The sequence below is a fragment of the Palaemon carinicauda genome, unplaced genomic scaffold, assembly GCF_036898095.1.
Source record: "Palaemon carinicauda isolate YSFRI2023 unplaced genomic scaffold, ASM3689809v2 scaffold418, whole genome shotgun sequence".
NCBI lineage: Eukaryota > Metazoa > Arthropoda > Malacostraca > Decapoda > Palaemonidae > Palaemon > Palaemon carinicauda.
The window spans coordinates 74,508-87,973 of NW_027171671.1; the positions used below are offsets into that span (position 1 = coordinate 74,508).

At 36.9% G+C, this 13,466-nt stretch overlaps 1 protein-coding gene across 2 annotated transcripts in view; it reads left to right on the forward strand.

Moving 5' to 3' along the window:
- Positions 1-13,466, forward strand: part of LeuRS-m (Leucyl-tRNA synthetase, mitochondrial) — a 70,582-nt gene that overhangs the window by 30,119 nt on the left and 26,997 nt on the right. For both annotated transcript variants that reach the window (XR_011043262.1, XM_068369217.1), the window contains exons 11-14: positions 70-172; positions 2,701-2,842; positions 3,432-3,578; positions 12,198-12,266. Coding sequence is in view for 1 of the 2 variants with exons in the window: in XM_068369217.1 (XP_068225318.1) it covers positions 70-172; positions 2,701-2,842; positions 3,432-3,578; positions 12,198-12,266 (461 nt within the window). In the remaining variant the exon portion in view is untranslated. The remainder of the gene's footprint in view (positions 1-69; positions 173-2,700; positions 2,843-3,431; positions 3,579-12,197; positions 12,267-13,466) is intronic.

A 13,466-nucleotide genomic window follows, 5' to 3' on the forward strand; every position in this document is an offset into this window, starting at 1 on the left:
ATATTTAAGTGCTGTACTCTACTGTATATATTATTCCCTATATCAATTCTCGTCTTTTTTTTTTTTTAGCATTTCCAGGTGTCCTTGGTTGGCAGAATCGGGTATGGTTAACTATGACGGAGTTCATTGTCGAGCGACAAAATGCCGAGAAAAATCCGTTCAGTGAATTAAGGTAATATGTTTCGTAGAGTAGTACCCTTTAAGCTGATGAAGTGTTATGTATAAATGTATTGTTGGTGCATTATTATAAACAGACTCTATATTGGTATTCAAATAAGATTTTATTATTTCTATTTCTATGGGTTATTAATTGATTAGAAATGACTATATTATCATAAAAAGCAAACTACTTTATACCCAAGAAGTGGCTTCTTGTGACTCAGAAAAGGTGCAGATAGAAATATTGCTCTATAAGGCCGGGAGCACACTAGCGACTCTGTGGCGCCACAAAGCCACAGCATCGTGTGGTGCCACAAAGCCACAGCATCGTGTGGCGCCACAAAGCCACAGCATCGTGTGGCGCCACAAAGCCACAGCATCGTGTGGCGCCACAAAGCCACAGCATCGTGTGGCGCCACAAAGCCACAGCATCGTGTGGCGCCACAAAGCCACAGCATCGTGTGGCGCCACAAAGCCACAGCATCGTGTGGCGGGGATGTGGTCTCCCATAGGTTTCCATTGTTTTCAAGTTTTGCCGCGCAAACTAGCGACTGTGGCTCTCTGTCGCTCATCCCCGCCAAAGGCGTGGCGTGGCTTTGAAAACAACAGAAACCTATGGGAGACCACATCCCCGCCACACGATGCTGTGGCTTTGTGGCGCCACAGAGTCGCAAGTGTGCTCCCGGCCCTATACTCCTCTCTGTAGGGTATTCCCTCAATTCTTTGTGGACTGAGCCAAAGATAATGCAAGCGCAGTAAACACTTCTCTTTTGGTGAAGGCCAAGAAACCTCCTCAGCTATCCGGAAAGAAGTAGTTTCTAGCTAAAGGGCAACATCACCATCATCTTTAGCATCAGTACTGGAGGTATCCTCCAAAGAGACTTTATACAGGAGGCTCAGTATTCCCCTTCAGTACTCTGTGTCTTTAATTTTCTTCTAGGTAGTTTGTCTCAGTTAATAACTGAGAGACTTTACAACCTTTTCAGGTGGGCATCCCAGATCTATTAGAAGAATTCCATAGGAATAGAAAAAAAAAAACCTAATAGGGTAGATCATTGTTCTAATCCCTTTCGGGAACACATGTAAGGAACCCCAATAGTGAATGTCTATAGCTTGAGGGTCGTGTCCATGGCTTTAAAAACCAACATATCTTTTCTCGCTGGGTACTCAGCCTGAAAAGGTTTGGCCTGGTTGTGGAAAACAAAACCTCCTCCAAGGTACCAAGTTTGCAAGGTGCCAGAGAAGGTAGCTATAGAGGAGTGTCTTCTTAAAGTTCTAAGGTAGACTTTTTAGCATATCCAAGAAAGACTCGAGTAAGAAAAGAGTGATCTTTGTACTTTGTCGTCTCAACAGACATCAAATACGATGCCTACGAAATAACCATATCTCAGGCCCTCCAATTACTACTCTAAGGTGCCTTGATTTGCATTATCAATTTCATAGACACTTGCTGGCGTATTCCTGTTGCTCCTCAATTTCAGCCTTACCTAGAATCTAGCCAGCAAGGAAACCCATCCATGCTTTCTACATTGACTTATTGAATAGTATTGAATATAAGAGAAAGATCAATGACACTCAATGAAGTGGGTAACGTTGGTAGTTGAGAATTTTATACGATACATAAAGGCAAGATAATCCAGTTGTGAAGGCCATGGGTCAGTAAAGAGGAAGAAAGGGTGTTCTAAATCCTTACTTTATCCCTTTTACCCCCAGGCTATTTGGAACTTTCCATCCCTTAACCCCCACTGGTTATTTTTTATTCAAGCACATTTTGTAGTATATATTTTTCAAATTGCTCTAACAGCCTTAATTTTTGTCATAGAGAGGTCAGGTTGGTCTCATTCTCTTGGAAAATGCCTGAAGTTTCTCAAAAAATTATCAAAAATATGCAAAAAAAAATTTAAATAGCAGTTTTTTGCAAGGACGTACTAGTACGTCCAATGGGGTAAAAGGATGAGTTTTGTGAAACGTACCAGTACGTCCTTTTGGGGGTAAAAGGGTTGACTGCATTTCTATAATGCATTGCGTAAACAAAATGTGAAATGAAAGGCTAGAGGAAGGATACTCAACCAAAATTGCCCTCCAGTTTTTGTAAGCTATGCTAATGAACAAGGTACTTTGAATCCAGAGATGGATTTGACCCATCCAAGCTGATAAACTGTGGCATTTATTAACCCTTTTACCCCCAAAAGACCGTACTGGTACGTTTCACAAAACTCATCCCTTTACCCCCATGGACGTACCGGTACGTCCTTGCAAAAATCTACCATTTAAATTTTTTTTTGCATATTTTTGATAATTTTTTGAGAAACTTCAGGCATTTTCCAAGAGAATGAGACCAACCTGACCTCTGTATGACAAAAATTAAGGCTGTTAGAGCAATTTAAAAAAAATATACTGCAAAATGTGCTTGAAAAAAAATAACCCCTGTGGGTTAAGGGTTGGAAATTTCCAAATACCCTGGTGGTAAAAGGGTTAATAAATTAATTTTGTCTGATACAATTATTTTTTCAAAACTGTAATTCTGTAATTATTTTTCAGTGATGATGCCTTAAATCAACACGTACAGCTTCTTTGGGAGGCACGAAATTACTCTGTTCGTGGGGCAACCTACAGTTTGCAAGAAACCCACCAAATTAGTACGGGTATATCCTACATGCAAGGATTGACTGCTAATCTCAGGGTTAGTTTTTATTCAGTATCTTGAGTGTTCTTATTTTTGGAGAAATCTTATGTTACTCAAAATTAATTTTTCAAGATATTAAGGTATACATTCAGAGATGTGAGAATACTTTTAAATCTTAAATACCATACATTTTCTTTACTAAGCGTATTATCACTTTTTAACCCTTTTACCCCCAATCTATTTGGAACTTTCCAACCCTTAACCCACAGGCGTTTTCTTTTTCAAGCTCATTTTGCAATATATTTTTTTTTTGATTGCTCTAACAGCCTTAATTTTCGTCATAGAGAGGTCAGGTTGGTCTCATTCTTTTGGAAAATGCCTGAAGTTTCTCAAAAAGTTATCAAAAAATATGCAAAAAAATCTAATTAGCAGTTTTTTGCAAGGACGTACCGGTACATCCATGGGGGTAAAGGGATGAGTTTCGTAAAACGTACCAGTACGTCCATTGGGGGTAAAAGGGTTGAATACCATATTTTTTCTTTACTAAGTGTATTATCACTTTTTAATTGCCCTACTTAAGGAAGAGGTAGACTTATATAATTGTTCTGATAGTAAATGTATCTTCTAAATATATCTTTTTCTTCAGAAAGTGCCCAAGTGCCTGATGTTACATGAAGAATTTGAGCTTGCGCTGGCTGCACTCATTGTCATGTTGTCTCCAATAACTCCTCATTTGTCAAGCGAATTGTGGGCTGGATTTTGCAGTGTAGCTTCATCACCTCTTATAAAAAAGGTACATTTTAGGATACTGTATACAGTATCTTAATTTTCATGCCTTAATCCATAGTGAGCTTTTCTGGGCTCAACCTGTGTCGCTCCATGAAATGCCCCTTATAGCACCATTTCTAAGGTATAAATACTGCTAAATATACCAGAGAAAAAAGTTGCATGGAATGCCAGGTATATACCCAACTCGCTCACCCTTACAGGGTGTCGGTTTAATAACTGGGGTGTGTTAAAACCACTATCAGAGGTCCCTTACCAATTAGTCATATCCTTCCTCAACATCCCCTGTTACTACAACGTGCCGTTCTCTTCGTCAAAATCCCTTTTTTTTTGTATCGTTTTGTGATGAATCATTTTAGTTTTTGGTTAGCTTCTCCCTGCCTGAACTCGTGCCAAGTCTAGGTCTTTAAATACATGCATACTAGATTTGAATGATTTTGGGGGCTTTCATACAAGTTTTTACCCTGGCACTTCTATATTATTACTCCACTGGCCAAGTGTCCTTTACCCCATGCTACCTTTTGTTGATCTATTTCAATCTTTATGAAATCAAGTCCATTTTCCCCACTCCCTGTGCACATTATATTATTCCACCATTTGCTCATTAGTACTAAAGTACTGTTCCCAATATATTATGACATAAATTTAAATATTGCTATGTCACCTTTTTAGAATATCCTCCATTTTTCTAGGTAGTCCCCAGGTTATCTCCTGCATGGAGTAATACTGGGCTTTATTAACCAAAATATAATTGGGAATATTTATTTACATTTAGTTTCGTCCCTAGGTTATCTCCTGCATGGTGTAATACTGGCCTTTATTAACCAAAATATAATTGCGAATTTTTATTTACTATTAGTTTCGTCCCCAGGTTATCTCCTTCATGGTGTAATACTGGCCTTTATTAACCAAAATATAATTGGGAATTTTTATTTACAATTAGTTTCGTCCCCAGGTTATCTCCTGCATGGTGTAATACTGGCCTTTATTAACCAAAATATAATTGCGAATTTTTATTTACAATTAGTTTCGTCCCCAGGTTATCTCCTGCATGGTGTAATACTGGCCTTTATTAACCAAAATATAATTGCGAATTTTTATTTGCAATTAGTTTCGTCCCCAGGTTATCTCCTGCATGGTGTAATACTGGCCTTTATTAACCAAAATATAATTGCGAATTTTTATTTGCAATTAGTTTCGTCCCCAGGTTATCTCCTGCATGGTGTAATACTGGCCTTTATTAACCAAAATATAATTGTGAATTTTTATTTACAATTAGTTTCGTCCCCAGGTTATCTCCTACATGGTGTAATACTGGCCTTTATTAACCAAAATATAATTGCGAATTTTTATTTACAATTAGTTTCGTCCCCAGGTTATCTCCTGCATGGTGTAATACTGGCCTTTATTAACCAAAATATAATTGCGAATTTTTATTTACAATTAGTTTCGTCCCCAGGTTATCTCCTGCATGGTGTAATACTGGCCTTTATTAACCAAAATATAATTGCGAATTTTTATTTGCAATTAGTTTCGTCCCCAGGTTATCTCCTGCATGGTGTAATACTGGCCTTTATTAACCAAAATATAACTGGGAATTTTTATTTACAATTAGTTTCGGGGAGTTAATGTGCTGTGTGGTCTCCAAGAACTTTTCCTGCGAAAAGGTAGAACAGGGAATGCAATATGATATAAATGCCAAAGAAATATTGTCTCTCCCTGCTCTAGGGTCAGTGCGTCAATGTGCAAAGCATTGATTTAGTGTATATAATGGAGACCTTTAAATTCAGGCTCAACTGAACTCGACATAGTACCTCCAATGCTACCTACACATCGCTTTGTACCCAACTGTCATCTTCTGTTCTCATCTGGTGGGGAAAAACCAAGAAAAATTATTGTAACAGTTATCAGCATTTTTCTATTTGTTACATTAGCACTGAAATGTTAGTGTAGATTTTTGTTAAATGCGCCAGCAGTTGAGTAATTGCCAAACGTTAAGTAATTTGCATTTCTTTTTCCAATTTGTTTGGTGTTTGCAGTTAGCCCCAGCTTTTAGATGGAAATGGGTTTTGTTTGTCCAACCTTCTCGAGTGATTTGTGTTTCTTCTTGCAATTTATTTGGTGCTAGCAGTTAGCCCCAGCTTTTAGATAGAAATAGGTGTTAAAATTTGACATCCCCCTCTAATTAACGCTGATTCTTTTTTTGATTATTTTTTCATGAATAGCCTATAGTCAATTTTTTTTTATGAGGCACATTTGCACTGACTCCTAAGGGTGCCCCTTTTACCTCGGAAAAGTTTCCTAACAGCTGATTGGTTAGAATTATTTTGTCCAACCAATCGGCCATTAGGAAACTTTTCTGAGCTAAAAGGTCACTTCTGCAAGTCAGTGCAAATGCGCCTCATTAAAAAAAATTGACTGTAGTAACTTGATTTTTAAAACCAGACAATCTTTCGAATGATTTATTGTTAAATTAGCAGTGTGATTTGTTTTTTTTTAGTCTGGTTATTATGCTTGGTGTATATTTACCGTACATACATACACATACATATACCAAGGCACTTCCCCCAATTTTGGGGGTTAGCAGACATCAAATAAATGAAACAGAAAATGGGACCTCTCCTCTCTACATTTCTCCCAACCTGACAAGGGACTCAACCGAGTTCTGCTGGTACTGCTAGGGTGCCACAGCCCACCCTCCCCCGTTATCCACCACAGATGAAGCTTCATAATGCTGAGTCCCCTACTGCTGCTACCTCCGCGGTCATCCAAGGTGACTGAAGGAAGCAGCAGGGCCTACGGGAACTGCTTCACAATCGCTCACCATTCATTCCTATTTCTAGCACGCTCGCTCTTGCCTCTCTTACATCTATCCTCCTATCACCCAGAGCTTCCTTCACTCCATCCATCCTCCTATCACCCAGAGCTTCCTTCACTCCATCCATCCACCCAAACCTTGGCCTTCCTCTTGTACTTCTCCCATACAGTTATAATTATGAAACCAAATGGCATTCCAGCCTTTCTTCCATGATGCAGCCTTCTCAACTAATCTCTTGACATATGATTAAAAAAACCATTACAGTAGGGTCCCGAATTATGCGAGAATTTGGTCGATGAAAGGCCTCGTGTAATTGGAAATTCGTATATTTCGAAACACATCATGGCGGCAAACAGCAACCTACCCGTCAATTTTTTTTTCACTCCATTTCTAGCTTTCTAGCTATATATATACTGTATATACACTGTGTGTGTGTATGTATGTGTGTATGTATGTATGTATATATATATATAAAACATATATATATATATATATATATATATATATATATATATATATATATATATATATATATATATATATATATATATATATATATATATATATATATATATACTGTAGCTTTTATCTTAACAATACTGTAAGAAATCCTTCTTATAGATTTTTTTTATAAAATACTGTACAAAATTTCTTTTATGGATAAATAAAACAATAAAAAGTTGTTAAAAGTTTTGATAATTTTCTATGACTGTAGTATTTACTACTGTAATATGCATAGCTTACTGTTTTCAGTATTTTCCGAATGATGTAGAATTATTTCCTATAGATACAAAAAACAAAAAAAGGTTTTCAAGGTTTGATACAGTACGTATCTAGCAATAGTTAAAAATTACAGTATAGTACTGTATATCCATGATGACACTCCCACACGTAAACACGGCCACTAGGCGCAAGTGTGCAATAGGCTGCTGTACGATAATCACGCTTTTTTTGCCCTGAGCGGTCATTTCACTAATGATAATTTTTCAAAGTTAATATAATTTCTTTATGCTTATAATTCGTAATTATAGTTGAAAGTAGGGATATTAATTAAATGGTTGAGTAAAAAAAACAATTAATACTACTATTATTTAATATCAAATGGCTACATAATACTGAATATTCTAATGGGTTCTTTTTATCTTCAATCGTAAATCTTACGCCTGGATAAGCAACAAAAGGAAAGGGATAGGTCTCTCTCTCTCTCTCTCTCTCTCTCTCTCTCTCTCTCTCTCTCTCTCTCTCTCTCTCTCTCTCTCTCTCTCTCTCTCTCTCTCATATCGTTTCCTGTATAGTTTTCAAATATGTTCGTCATACATTTGTACATTATTTATCCACTTTATTCTCTCTCTCTCTCTCTCTCTCTCTCTCTCTCTCTCTCTCTCTCTCTCTCTCTCTCTCTCTCTCTCTCTCTCTCTCTCTGCGTTTCCTTTCCCTTTATAGTTTTGTGAAATTTCGTTGTCCAGTCATTCGGTAATGAGAAGTCATTTTCGCTTTCGACATCGAAAGAAAACTTTGTTTCTTCAATATACTCATCACTGGAGGATTCAGAACTAGTGCTCTTATTATCAAACAGGTTATCATTATCAAATTCCACAACAAGAATATCATTTATTTCATCTAAAGAAATAACCTTCCTCTTTAGACCTTTCATTATAAAAGGAACAACAAATAACCACTCATGCATGAACGCCCGAGCGCACTGATAGGAAACCAGTTCAAACCACAGTTTTGTAACATCAAGCTACCTTCAGAAAAATAGTTGCCAGACATCATATAAGTTTCTATTCAAAGTCCCCATATGCTGAGAGTGTTGCCAAGTGGTGATCCTATACTTACTATACGAGTAAAGTAACATCACGAGACTGACGGCTTGTAAAAGGCAATTAAAGTCATGAACGGAATATACAGTTGAAGGCGGTACCGAGTAGATCGTGGTGAACGGTTTATCACGTGGGTGACGCTTAACAGGTTAAAAAAACATTTTATATAGTTCGGTATTTTCTCTATCCATCCTCTCCCAGAAAACCTTCAAATGTGAATTATCGGAATGTGTGCAGATCTTGGCAGTGCGATAACTAGTTAGCGACTGAGAATAAAAAAAAAAAAAGCCCGATTGACGAATGACGATGCTGATGAAGAGGATATCGAATACCGATTTTTCCCTAATTGATTTTTTCTACGTTCTATCTAATCCAATGTACAGTACATTCTTATGTAAAGGGCGAACCCCAACATTTCTTGATGCTGCTACACTTTAATTATAGATATTTAACCACCTATTTATAATCTTTATTTATAATAACATCTTTAGTAAAAGCTCTTCAATATCACTTTCAGGAGTAAATGCGTTTATGATCGACGATGAAACGTAAAAAAAAAACGTTTTCCTTTTAAGAAGGCGTTTTTTTAGGGAAAAAAAACAACACGAAACAAAATTGCTCATATTTCATATATTTTGATTTTCTAAGGATAAATAAAACATTAATTATAGCATTATTATTACATAGTACCTGGTAAGATATCTTTTGCCGCAAAAGTTAACCTATAGACAGATGTTAAAATTGGTTAGCGAGTTCGTTATGATCGGCGATGGAACGTACTAAACAAAGTAATGGGTTTGGTTGTAGTGACATGTTTGGCAGTAGCATGATATAAAATAGTCTTAATTTTGATGGTTTTTAATTTAAAGTTTAATGAATAAGGATTTTTCACCATAATCACAACGTAAGTATAAAAATTAATTAGTACAAATATGGAATATTATACATATAGGTGTTGGACAGTTAGGCTAGGCCTAGCGACAAGTTCACACAACAGATGGGCAAACCTTAACATTTTTCATCCAAAACTAGTCTTAAAATGTTTGAACAGAAATCTTTCTCTCACATTCTCCCCCCCCCTTCTCAGACATCGGGGAACCATCACCCCCCCCCCCCCCAATACAATTAAGAAAACAATAGATTTCCTACGCTTCGCGGTGCTTGACTCGCGGATTTAGAATGCTCCTCGCAGATACAGGAAAATTAATTTTTTAAAACTATCGATCGCGTAATTGAGGAATCGCGTAATTAGAACACGTGTAATTCGGGACCCTACTGTACTTCCAAGTCATGCCTGACTCAAATATTAGGAAAATTTTCAATATTAAATTCTTTGTGTTGAATTAAGGCATGATCAATTCTGTCAGTACATTTAAAATTTTGATATAATATGAGTATGAGTTTTGGGATGAATTAAACATTTTGAAATACCTTTATCAGTTTTTCCTATTTGTTTACAAAGAAAGATGTTTTCTTTATAAAGATTTTCAAACATTTACACAGCTGTAAGTTATGAAGAAATACAAACTTCTAATAATGAAAGGCAACGATATTTATCATTAAGGCAAGAGCTAGAGCTGTTTTATTTACTCCTTTGTGTCTATGTTATTTTAAGACTGTTGCCTACAGTTTATTGGTATTCCTTCAAAGAAATTTGAACAATTTGATAAAAAAAGAAAATCCTCGACTTGGTGTTGCAGTTGCCTCAGTGAGGAGTGGACAAGTCATTATTATTATTATTATTATTATTATTATTATTATTATTATTATTATTAGTTGTTAAGCTACAACCCTAGTTGGAAAAGCAAGATGCTATAAGCCCTGGGGCCCCAACAGGGAAAATAGCCCAGTGCAGAAAGGAAACAAGGAAAAATGATATATTTTAAGAACAGTAACAACATTCAAATAAATTAGAGTTGCCCGGAAAAGCTGCTGAGTCAGCTTAGCGTCAAAGCTTTTCCGATCTTTGCCAAATATTATTTTGATACTACATATCAGGATTTTGTTGCCTGGAATCCATAAAATGTAAAAAAGGGATTTTGACGAAGGAAAAATCTATTTCTGGGCAAGGAACCTGTGTCACCCAGTGAAATGCTCCTTAAAGCACCATTTCAAAGGTATAAATACTGCTAAATATACCAGAGCAAAAAGTTGCATGTAATGCCAGGAATATACCCAGCTCACTCACCCCTAAAGGGTGTCGGTATTAAAATTTGGGCGAGTGAAACCACTACCAGAGGTCCCTTTCCAATTAGACTTCTCCCTCCTCAAAATCCCCCGTTACTACGAGGCGTCGTTCACTACAGCTAACAGCTACTGCCCCCCCCCCCCCTCCCTCCCTCCACCACCACCACTACCTATCCTTCTCCCATCATTCCTTGTTAGCACCCGTGAACCTTCGGACGTGTTTTTCGTAGCACTGAGTTATTTTGTGTTTGTGAAGATGTCAGGCGTTTTGGAGATCCCTGCTCCCAAATTGAGTATTATATTTGTCTGTTTGGGATTTCTAGGTAGCGACACACGTTCATTGTACTATATTCTACAGTATTCCTCTCTTTAGGGACCTATTCCAACAGCACTTGGTGGATAGAGCCAGGGATAATGTAAAGATAGCAAACACTTACTGTGGTTATTTTTCAGTATCTGTAATAGTAAGACATGATAGTTTGGATCAATACTAGATGCAGGTCCAGTAGTGGCAATAGTGCATTTTTTTTTTCCACTAATTTCTTGGACAAGTCAACTAGGGGAGTTTTAGTAATGATTTTCGAGAACCGAGTAGTTTACTTTCACAGTACTATAGTTAGAAGATAAAGTCCTTTTTTGGATAGCTATGAATTTTCTTCTCTGATGTAACAGCATTTGGTTTTTTCTTACCTTAAATCAAGATCTCTCTCATATAAGTATTAAAGGTTAAAGGGGTCTGGTTTCAGTTCCATCAGAATAGATGCTCACCCAAACATCAGCCAGGCAAGCCCAACCCCCCGCTGTGGTGCCCAACCACAGCATTGGCCTACCCAGTGAACAGCTTAAACTCACGGTCCTGGGCGGGGATCCATCTGCTGCCACGCTAGGCGAACACGTTAAAACTGTACTAGCCAGTCTGTACCTCCATAACTTCTCTTCTCATTTCTATATTTTTTTTTAGAAGAAAAGTGGGTATATGACACATGCAAAGCTCGTGCCTTTCATATACCTGCTCTGGTGATGAAATAGGAGTCAAGAATATTCATTTGTGCTAATGTTTACTGCAAATGGGGAATGAAATCATCAGTTAATTTTGATTAAATCATTGATGTTTAGTTAGATATTACAAAAAATTCATGAAATACTCATAGAGGCAAGGAGACAATTTATATATTTACGCTTATGAATACCACCAATGTGGGAATCAGTAATGAATTTTGAGTAAGTTATTGAAATATACCTAATTTCTTAAATAGAATCTTTTATTCTAATGCCAATCAAATTCACTCTAACGTACTTTTAGTGGTACGGACATTTTCTTATTGATTGGTTGTGAAGTATTGATTTGCTTATGTGTGAGGTGCCCTAAGAAGGACAAATATTTGCTGGTGACTTATCCACTCCTTGCTTGGGCAGCTACCACTCTAGGTCAAGGATAATTGTTTTTCTTTTATAATTGTTTAACCTTCCAAACTTCTTTGAATATCACTGAATTTATGGTAAGTTTAAGAAGAGAATTATCCCTTTTACCCCCACCATAAGGTTAAATTTCGAGCACATTTTGCTATGTATTTTTTTTTTAAATTGCTCTAACAGCCTTAATTTTTGTCCTAGAGAGGTCAGGTTGGTCTCATTCTTTTGGAAAATGCCTGAAGTTTCTCATAAAATTATCAAAAATATGTAAAAACATGTAATTAACAGTGTTTTGCAAGAACGTACCGGTACGTCCTTTGGGGGTGAAAGGGTTAAGTTTAAGAATAGAATTATATATACTAATTAGGATTCATTTTTTATTCAGGATGTTCCGTTGTTGCAACAGCCTTGGCCTGAAGTGGACCAGGATTTTAAACTTCCCATGAGATGCGTGGTGAGTAAAATTTCAATAAATTTTGTAACTGATAATGATAATATATTGAAGAGAATATGTTTAATTCATGACTTCCACTTGAGTTTGGAATGTTAATGTTCTCTACATTTAGCAGCAAAGGGTATGTAATGTTAGATATGGGGCTTAGAGGTCTTTGGTGGACTTTAAGTAGTAGTAATGGATGTTTGCGACATCGCTTTGCACCCAGATGTAAACTTTTGTCACTTTTTATTTTAATTTATTCCCTTTGATTTTCTTGCCTAGCTATCGTCATAATCTAGGTCAAATAATCACCTCTCATTTAAGATTAAATCTTTCATGCTAACTTCTTGAGAATCTATCTAGAAATGTAGTTCTGTTGTGGGATTAGAGTACTGTAATAAAAATGTAGTTTAGAGGTGTTATATACTTTGTAGATTATAGATTTTTCTGGTTTGGTTAAGGTACTTCTATATCGATATTTATCCAGTATATTTACATACATACATACATATACCAAGGCACTTCCCCCAGTTTTGGTGGGTAGCCGACATCAAACAAAAGAAACCAAAAAAAAAGGGGACCTCTCCTCTCTACGTTCCTCCTAGCCTGACAAGCCACTTGCACATATTAGACCATTGAAATGAGGCGAAGAGAGTTTAAGCGCTCATGATAGATACCTTATTTTGCTTTACAGTTCATTTTTCATTACATGTTTATCAGGTCAGACGAGTAGTAGATATGTAGGGAGAAGGCTAGGAACCTTTTAAGAAATCCCCTAAGGATAATGGAAAATGGCTTTAGATGAAGAGCTAAACAGTATGAGAATTCAGTCGGGAAGAGCTAAACAGTATGAGAATTCAGTCGGGAAGAGCTAAACAGTATGAGAATTCAGTCGGGAAGAGCTAAACAGTATGAGAATTCAGTCGGGAAGAGCTAAACAGTATGAGAATTCAGTCGGGAAGAGCTAAACAGTATGAGAATTCAGTCGGGAAGAGCTAAACAGTATGAGAATTCAGTCGGGAAGAGCTAAACAGTATGAGAATTCAGTCGGGAAGAGCTAAACAGTATGAGAATTCAGTCGGGAAGAGCTAAACAGTATGAGAATTCAGTCGGGAAGAGCTAAACAGTATGAGAATTCAGTCGGGAAGAGCTAAACAGTATGAGAATTCAGTCGGGAATCGCACACAACAGGATGCTGATGAAGACCTAACCCATTTG